Source organism: Octopus bimaculoides, chromosome 1 (genome assembly GCF_001194135.2).
Source record: "Octopus bimaculoides isolate UCB-OBI-ISO-001 chromosome 1, ASM119413v2, whole genome shotgun sequence".
Taxonomy (NCBI): domain Eukaryota; kingdom Metazoa; phylum Mollusca; class Cephalopoda; order Octopoda; family Octopodidae; genus Octopus; species Octopus bimaculoides.
Window position 1 is genome coordinate 108,120,811 of NC_068981.1, and position 10,021 is coordinate 108,130,831.

The following is a 10,021-nucleotide window of genomic DNA, read 5'->3' on the forward strand; positions in this document are numbered from 1 at the left end:
AACTTAGCAGTTCGGCAAAAGAGGCCAATAGAATAAGTACTAGGCTTACAAAGAATAAGTTCTGGGGTCAATTTGTTCGACTAAAGACAGTGCTCCAGCATGGCTGCAGTCAAATGACTGAAACAAGTAAAAGAATAAAAGAATGTAGAATGTAGTATCTTTTCAAAAGACAAACATCTAAAACATATCAACCTACACCCCATATATCTGTAGGTTGACATCATGTTTACTGTGGGATATTTTATTGGTCTTGTATGGTATCTTATTTGTTCATTGCTTGATGCAGTGTCCAAACTGATGAATCATTGTAATCTATATTAAGTTCAGTATCATTAGGGAATACTCTTTGAGAAATTTGCAAAGAAGGAAGAATGACTGAATAATAATGTTCTACTTTTAGATGTCAGATTTGTTTATTATTGATAAATGATTCTGTATGCTGAATAGGTGCATATCTCTTTATATAATTAAATCACCATCTACGCCATCACCCTTATCATCATCTATTCTACTTCTGTCATTATCATCTGCTCTATTCTCATAGATTCTCAGTCTTCTCCTTCCTCTCTCACTCCTACCTACCTCCTTCAGTAATGACCTCTAGCTGTAAATGTATTGGTATTCCTGATTGAAAAGATGAATACTGTTACATGGTTGTTGAGTGTACAACAGGCATTTTGTAGTTATGTATATGTTCTGTAAATGTCAGCTTAATACAAGGAATCTATGTTTATACTGATAAACGTTAATGTATCATATTTGCCTATAAAGTGTGAATTCTAAATAGATTGGCATTTTAAAAATTAATTGAATGTAACTTTCCTATTGTTCTATGGAAACCATTGAGACTTCTCCAATGGAAAGCTTTTTCGATATTATAGATTTAAAAAAAAAAATACCAATTTTTCCTCTCTCTTTGAACCATAACTAATTAAAGGAAGGTCTTGAATGTAATTAACAAATATTTTTGCCAGAAATATCGCTCAAGCAAATTCAAATATTCCGTCTTTGAAGACATGACTATTCTAATACAATGTTTTTGGCAGGAGATTTGATCTGAAATTCAGTGTTGAAACAGAAAGTGTTGTATTTTGTTAGACATCATCTGGTCAAGCTTACTTGACTTTGTCTGACTCAGCCATGATCTCACATAGCTTTCAGCAGATGGTAAAATGGTGAGTTTTTAGTTCAAATGACTGGTAATTGCACACTGGAAGTTCCAGTTATGGATGTTCATTTGTATTTTTCATATGTAGTTGATTGTGACTCTGCAACTCATTTTTTGGATGCTGGGCCCATGACCAGTACCTTGATTTTACTCTTAATGGAAAATGTAAGATAAAAACATGATTTTAGAGTGAGTCATTCCAACCTTTCATTGACTACTATCATTCATGGTAACAAGGTCCTATAGACATTAGCACCAATTCAGGAACTTAATGATCCTGACCATCAATCTCACAAAAATGTCTCTGCTTAACATTGTGTGATTGTCATTGTTGGTTAGTAAATGACTCTTTCACCAAACTAAAACTGCACATCCATCATGCTGCTTCTCAGGATTATAACTGTAGTGCTAGGCCAATGGCTGTCAGGTGCTATGACTTGCACAAATTTGGTCCAGAATTGCTTATTTTTGAAGTCTGTGTGGATAACTTTTATCATCTAGAGCCTATTTAATGACATAAAAATGACTAAAACTATCTTTTCATAGTGAGAATGACTTTTATTTTTCTGGATTAACCATTAACTAAAAATTAGTTTAGGGGTGAAAATCATATGCTATTGGTGTTGTTATGGTTTGGCCCCAGAACTGTTTGAGCCAACCTATGATCAAAAGTATTTCAGTTGTGAACAACAGCTTTGTACGCACAATGAAATTACAATTATATTATGAAATTGTACTTCCTTTATTTTTTAAGACAGTAGAATGTAATTTGCATGAGATTTGGCTGCTGTGTCTTGCAGGTCAGACAATCATGTAGAGGCTCCCTTGTTAGCTTGTCTGTGCATAATTGGAATGGAAGGCATATCATTCTCAGTTTCTTTTCCACTTTAGATTTTTATTTGTTTTGTATTTTTGCTTTGTAGGTTTTATGGTTTCTGGAGGACTTCTCTCCCTAACATTGTTGTGGAGACCAGATGAAGCTGGATCAACACTTGTATTTGCTTTTATAGGAGGTTGGGGAATTGTTGATGGCATCTGGCAGTCTCAGATTACAGGTGAGCAATAAAGGACTCTTTAATTATTTTCCACCACATGTACTTAAAACATGATTATTTTTAAATGTTTTCAACTCAATAATGTAAAGAGGAAATATTTGGGGCTGTTTCAACATGTGATTTCACATCAAGAATCTTGCAAAACAAATGCAAAAGTGTAAATAGGAAACCTTTTATTGGAAAACTTTAAGAGGAAGTAGACTAATGCTTTAATGCTTTTAATTAATTCTCTCTATTAATTTTGGATATTCATGTAGAAAGTCATATTAAGTGGTTAAATAGGTCAAACAATGACCTTTAATACATCATATTCAAAATGTTTTATTTGAAGTTCATGAATTCTGCTATAGAGTTAAAATAGGTATTAATGTAATGTACTACCTCCTTCATATTCCTGATATTATGCATCTCTTGTTTTGATTATGAAGGCAAAGGCATCTCCTAACCTTGAACGTTCAGAGAGAAAAGCAGAATATGTTCAAGTCTTTCCCTAATATTTATTGCTGTAGTAGTGACAAATATTAAAATTAATACACAGTAGTGCAGGAGGCTGAAACTTTATCAACTTGCTCATTCTAATAATCCTTCACCAATATATGATAAATTAATGAAATACTGATCCTTCATTTATGAATAAATCTTAATTGAAAGTTAGTTTGTATTAGTGTTTTAGGAAAGATCATAATAGATAACAATAAAATAACAGTAAAAAGAAGAAAAGTTACAAACATACTCACAAAATTACAAAGATTTTATTTGAAATTTAAAAGTCACTCCACTGATTGTGAATTAAAATATCATCTAGATAAAATATTTACATAAAACATCATATTCTCTGGAGGCAACATTTGTAACAAACATAATCCCAGACAAGAATTTGGTTAAAAGATTTGAAATGATGTCACTTTTAATATCTCTTTTAAGCTTAACAAAAGCAAACTTTGTATTTATCAAGACAAAGCGAAACTTAGTATTCATTAATTCTAAAAGCATACTTTAGTATTTATCAATTCTAAAATCACAATAGGAAGGGCTAACATTTTTGAAAGTGTAACAAAAATGTTAGTTCTCTTTGTAGTGTAAAGTTAATATGGAAATTTGTAGAGCATGTTGAGTTTACAATAAGAATTTTAGTAAAGACCTAAATTTAACTATTATTTCAATCATTCTTTCTAATTTTGCACAAAGCCAACAGTTTTGAGGGGAGGGAACAAATCAGTTATATTGACCTTCTGTACTTTACTGGTGCTTTATTTCATCAATCCCAAAAGGAGGAAAGGCAATGTTGACCTTGATGGAAATTAGCTCATAAAACAGCCAGAACAAATGCTGCTAAGCATTTTTCAGATGCACTAATGTTTCTGCCTGCTTGTTACCCTAAGTGTTATTTCAATGACAATCAATAGAAGAGATTAAGTCGGTAAAAATTCCCATGTAAAAACACAACGTATTGTTTGTTTAACCCCAGGTCAGACATTCCAGCTATAACCATCTACTCTTCTTTCACAGATATAATATACCCTAGGATACATTATCCAATGTGTTCTGACAGTAGGATATGGTTTGATGAACATTTTTCTGTTGTTTGTAGCAGGTGACTATGTATAATAAATATAGATATGATATGATTTCTGCAGTGTATAACAATCTTTACATTGTCTTCATATATTATAACACTGGTTACTATTGCCCTGTAAACCCCAACTATTTTCAACCTTAGTATTTCCCAAATAGCAGATCTGTAATGAGGTTTGAATTATTCAGACTTGGTTTAAATTTCATTGATTTACTGATCACTTTATTATATGCTATTGAAAAGGATAGTTATACTAAAGGATTACAATACAATAAAAAATTAATGCTCTTAAATCAATAGTCCCAACTTATTTAGAGAAGCTAAATTCTATCTCAAAATAATTCTTGTTATATTTTCATAGTAGTTGAAAATTAATATTTTCAATATTTATGATATAATTTACCAAATAGAATTTTTTGAATAAATATATGACCAGAGTTAATTTAAGTATTTTATGTTTTAAAACATTAAATACTTTTCACTTTGATCATATTTAAAAATGATCAGACAGCTAATATTTAAAACTATTTAAATCTAATCCACCAAATAAAGCTTTATTTTAAATCCTTTTCTCCTGCATTTTTCAGATTATTTTTATTCTTGAGATTAATTATAGATACTAACATTATATGAGGTCATTTCTCTATTACATAGGATTGTTATAAATAAATGTTAAGTTATATTATTACTTTGTTAATTGGGACTTTACTACAAATAGTTTTCATTCATTTTTACATACTGATGTTGATGATTTTTCAAACCTAGGCATTAACATAAATTGTTCAAATATCTCTATAATAAGAATTCCTTCTTGATATTAAGCAACTATAAGGTGGCAAGATGGCAGAATCATTAGCATGCTGAGAAAAATGCTTAGTGACATTTCATCCGTCTTCACATTCTAAGTTCAATTCTGCTGAGGTCGATTTTGCCTTTCATCCCTTTGGGGTTGATAAAATAAGTACCAGTTGAATACTGGGAGTCAATGTAATTGATTTACTCCACCTCTAAAATTTCTGACCTTGTGCCAAAATTTTAAATCTATATTAAACAGCCATGAAGGTGGTCATGTCATTGAGCTCAGTTGGTTGAGGCACAGAATAATTCCCCTCACAATAGAGGTGTGTGTGGTTCAAATTTCACTTTTCAACTATATAGTGGTTTGGGATTTATTTCTCACTGTGCTGTTCCTTGGGCAAGTGTCTTCTGCCATTGGTTCTGATCAACCAAAGCCTTGTGAGTGAAATTTGGTAAATGGAAACTGTGCTGAAGCATATTAAAGGGGTTGTTCTTTTTGAAAAGATCAACTTAATATTTTGCCTGGTTTAACACTACTATGTGGTCCTTAAATGGAATACATTCTATTGTGAGCATTCTACCTGTGACAGGTCCCCTATATGAGAATAACTTATTCATTTTCTCCACCAGTCACAGAGGTCCTGTAAAAAATAATGAACAATGCCCATCTACCTTTAACTATGCCATTTAAAATAAAGCTGAACAAATCATAGAATAATAGTTTACTAAATGAATGTTTGACAGCTCATATTCCATCATCAATACTGCACTGTGGTTTTCAAAATGACACTTCACATTTAATGACCCTGTCTAGTCAAAGAATATATAATTTGATAAAGATTTTGTTATAATTGTCTTTAAATCCCATCACAAGATTAGCTTAAGAAAATTAGTTGGTTTACCCTAAATACATTAATAAAGACAAAGATATCTTCATTAGTGTTCCAGCTACCCAATTGGTTGCAGAACATCTATTAGAATAATTATACTTGATTCAGTATTGCAGCACACCATTACTTCAGCCAACAAATTTTTATTGACCAAATTTTTTAAAGTTTCTAAAAAAAAAAAAATTAAACATTACAATTATCATAGTAACAATGAAAAAGTGTTTTAAAATTTATTGTAATTTGTTAAAAATTAATATTTTAAAATTTATTTATTATTTATGAAAATTTTTGCAATAAATAGAATCCCTTGTGAGAAATTATGATCATTGTGAAAAAAATCTACTTAATTTGTAAATGTGGTTAGAGGACTAATATTTAAAACTAAATCTAATCCCCCCAATTAGGCTTAATTTTAAATCTTTTTATCTTGAACTTTTTCAGATTATTTCTATTCTCAAGATTAACATACTTTATAACTTTAAAAAAATTTTTCTCTTTGCAGCCTTAGTGAAGACCCAGTTCATTGAATATGGAGAAGCTGTGAAAGTTAATGCACACGTTCTTCAGGCTTTAGGATCTGCTATTGCTTTTGGTTATGCTCCATTTGTGTCATTCTCAACCAAAGCTTATGTATCGCTAGCATTTGTTGCATGGGCAATAATGGGTTACATTGTCTGGGAATCAACAACAGTGACATTCCAAATGCGTTCTATGTCATCCAGTGTTTGAGTTACATTGAGCGTTGATAGTGAACCCTAGAGACGAAAATTGTACAATTCTGATACACATGTAGCAATTATTGCTGATAATTCTAGGCTTGACTGATTGACTGCAAGTAAATAGAGAATACTGATGATAATGAGTTGATACGTGGTAAAAGATGATTAAGTGGTTTGTTTTTGGTTGTTTTTTTCTTGCCTTTAATTTTTTCCCCCATTTAACAACCCAACAAAACATTTCTTCAATCTTTTATAAAGACTGAATTTAATAGAAATGAATTTTCTTTTTTCTTTTCATTTTTGCTCTTATATAGAACTAGACTGTTTGAAAAAAGAGCAAAATCTCATGTCTTTCATAATTGTTCATGAATGCAATTATTTTAGTATTTAAATGTGCATTAGCCCTTTAGCATTCATAATAGTAACAGTGTTAAACAAGTTGATGTATCCTTATCAAAACAGGGAGATTATGAAACTAGGTAAAACACATCACCTTCATGATTCATGGAGGAGGATAGATATGACTAGTTTGAATGCTACTTGGTTAATTGCAGATATAATTGATGGTTTACTATTTAAATGGGTACATCTCATAACTCTTAGAAGACAGAGTATGATAGTCCTAGCATTGCTGTAAAACGTGGACATAGCACAGTTCTATGAGGTTATATAAGAAGATTTACCATCATATATCAGCACAGCACTGTGAATACCATTTATTGTTTTCTTGTCAAACAAGCAAATATCAAAACTGTCAACTATGAATATAATTCATGGCTTACTGCTAAATATATTTATATGTGCAGATCAGTTTAGATCATGATCTCATTTTTAAAATGTCAAAATTTAATGTTTACTATTATATATTTCCAACTTAACTCTTATTTAACCAACATTTAACATTAGCATTTGCATTAATGCTTTCTGATCATCCTCACCATCGCCAGCCTCATCATATATATACACATACATACAAACACACACAAATACACACATGTGCGCATGCACACACACACACATCTATGTGTGTATATGTGTGTGTGTGTGTGTTATATGTGTGCATATATATATCCTACAGAAAATGAAGTAATTCTCAAATGCAGAATAGCTATGGAAACAGTTTAGAAGATTGGCTAAAATACCCTTAGAAAATGGTGAAAAAACGTGGCCAGCAAGCTTTTTTTCTGTCTTCTAAGGGTATTTAGCTAATCTCTAAGCTGTTTTCACAGTTATTCTGCACTCGAGAATTTCTTTATTTTCTGGAGAATACCAACTCAGTGCTTCTAAGTTTGTTTATAATAATAATAATATAAATATATACACACACATATATGTACACACACACACACTCACACGCACATACACACACACACACACATATTTGCATGTGCATGTGTGTGTGTATATAGTGTATATATATGTTATATATATATATATATATATATATATATATATATATGTATGTATGTATACACACACACATGTGTGTGTGAGGGATTTGCTCATAACCTTAAATTTCATGTGTTAGTTCTTGCAATTTTCAAATGCTTAACAGTTGAAATGGTACTAAAAATCATCATGATGTGGAATTTTGAGACTTCAAATGTTATTTGGTTGTATTAACCCCCCCCCCACCTCAAATAAGGGACTTTAATAGTGGTTGCTTCCCTTCCATTAGTGTTTATTTTAATAATGCTGGTATATCAGTGTACTGTCAGTAGTTTTGGGTGCAGATATACATATTTCATGCAAATTAAAGTCTATGAAAAGTCATAATTCATGGAGGAGGATAGATATAACTAGTTTGAATGCTACTTGGTTAATTGCAGATATTATTGATGTTTTTTTTGTTTTTTTTATCTAAATGGGTATATCTCATAACTCCTTGAAGACAGGGTATGATGGTCCTAGCATTGTTGTAAAACATGGGCATAGCATAGTTCTATGTGGTTATATAAGAAGATTTTTTAAAAAACCCTAAAGTAAGGCACTTTAGTTGTGGTTGCTTCCCTTACATTAGTATTGATTTCGATAATACTGGTATATCAGTGTACTGTCAGTAGTTTGGGGTGCAGATATGCATATTTCATGCAAATTAAAATCTATGAAAAGTATGCATTTATTATTATACCAGCTGAGTGTCCAATTATTGCCAGGTAATTTTCACATTAGAATGTATTTATTTCAATTTCTTTTATTCCATGTCAGACCATGTCTTCTCTGATGGATAGGCCTCTTGATCAGGACAGATTTCTGCATAATTTGGAGTAAATTATAATTTCTCAATAGATTAAGTTTTTGTTTTGCCATTTAGTGCATAGATGTAAAGATTTATCTTAGCTGACTGCTTACGTTTTGTGAGGGTCTTTCAATTCTGTTACCCTAATGAAATTCCTTATGTACATGCATACACATTCACACACACATACACAGACATGCACATACTCAGTCTGAGTGATATACAGAGAAAGAGCAAGAGAGAGTGTGGAAAATATATATAGAGATGGGGTAAGTTTACAATGAGAAAAGCATAAAAGATAGAATAGACAGATAGAGAAAGGAATCTTTTCTGTTGCTGTCACAGATTTTGAAATTTTAAAATTAAGTGAAAATTTTAAAATTTGGTATATTAATGCAATTTTTCATGCTGAATTAGATTTTGTGACTCATTTACTCCAGAAAAATGTTAGAAAAATGTTACAAAGGTTTAAAGTTTGATCATTTTTACCCAATCAGAAAATAGGATTTGGAAGCTAGTGTGTTCTGCATGATGACTGTCTACCACAAAAAGAAAACAGAAACATTATGTGGCTGAAATTTTAAACAAAACAAAAGTAAAACATTACAAGAACGAAAGTTGTAGGAAATTTTAATAAGTTTTAATGAATAAAGTCATGTAAAACAGTCAATTAGGCATGTAAATAATTTACATAGAGATAGACAGATGCTCTTAATATTGCATTACATGTCGTATCAAGAGCGAGATGGGGGAGTAGGGTGCATGAGAGATATACAGAGAGAGAGATAGAGAGAGAGAGAGAGAGAGAGAGAGAGAGAGAGAGACTAAGTGATAAACAGTGTGGCAAATATATATAAAGAGGGGAAAGGTGTAAAAGACAGAGAGATAGATAGGAAGAGGTATATTTGATAATCTAAATGTTGAGTTATTCTCTTAGTAAATTATATTTTTTGATTAATTATAACGGAAAAACTTCCTTGAGATTTAGATTTTGAAATTCAAACTTGTTTTTCTCAAGGATGCACCAATTTGGAGCCTTTCCATAATATACACACATACACTCTCATTTATATAGTGGATACATAAAAATGTATACATTTGTGTATTATACAATCTATTTTTGTATGGGTGTGTGCTTACCATGGTCATATGTATCAAAATTTATATAAATATCTACCTATGTACACATTCATATACATGTGTACAAGCGAATTCATATTTATATTGTATGTGTGTGTGTATATATATATATATATATATATATGTGTGTGTGTGTGTGTGTGTGTGTGTGTATATATCCTTTTACATACACACATGACTGTGGTCATGCTGGAGCACCACCTCGGTGCTGGAGCCTACATATATATAGGCTCATATATATATATATACATATATATATATATATATAGATATAGATATAGATATAGGGTAAAGGATTATTAATTTATTAATAAATTAATAATTAATAATTTTTACCAAGTAGTTCGGTATGTAAAAAACCATTATCGGTAAAGAACTTATTTAAAAAGTTCTTTTAAAATTATAAACATAAATAAGGGATCAGCAACAGTTACTG

General features: G+C 30.9%; 1 protein-coding gene across 1 annotated transcript in view; it reads left to right on the forward strand.

The window, feature by feature from the left end:
* LOC106883739 (protein unc-93 homolog A) overlaps window positions 1-9,966 on the forward strand; it is a 54,705-nt gene extending 44,739 nt beyond the window's left edge. Inside the window, exons 4-5 of the mRNA XM_014934854.2 lie at window positions 2,092-2,223; window positions 5,990-9,966. Coding sequence (XP_014790340.1) covers window positions 2,092-2,223; window positions 5,990-6,216 — 359 coding nt within the window. The 3' untranslated portion in view covers window positions 6,217-9,966. The remainder of the gene's footprint in view (window positions 1-2,091; window positions 2,224-5,989) is intronic.
* The last annotated feature ends 55 nt before the right edge of the window (window positions 9,967-10,021 follow it).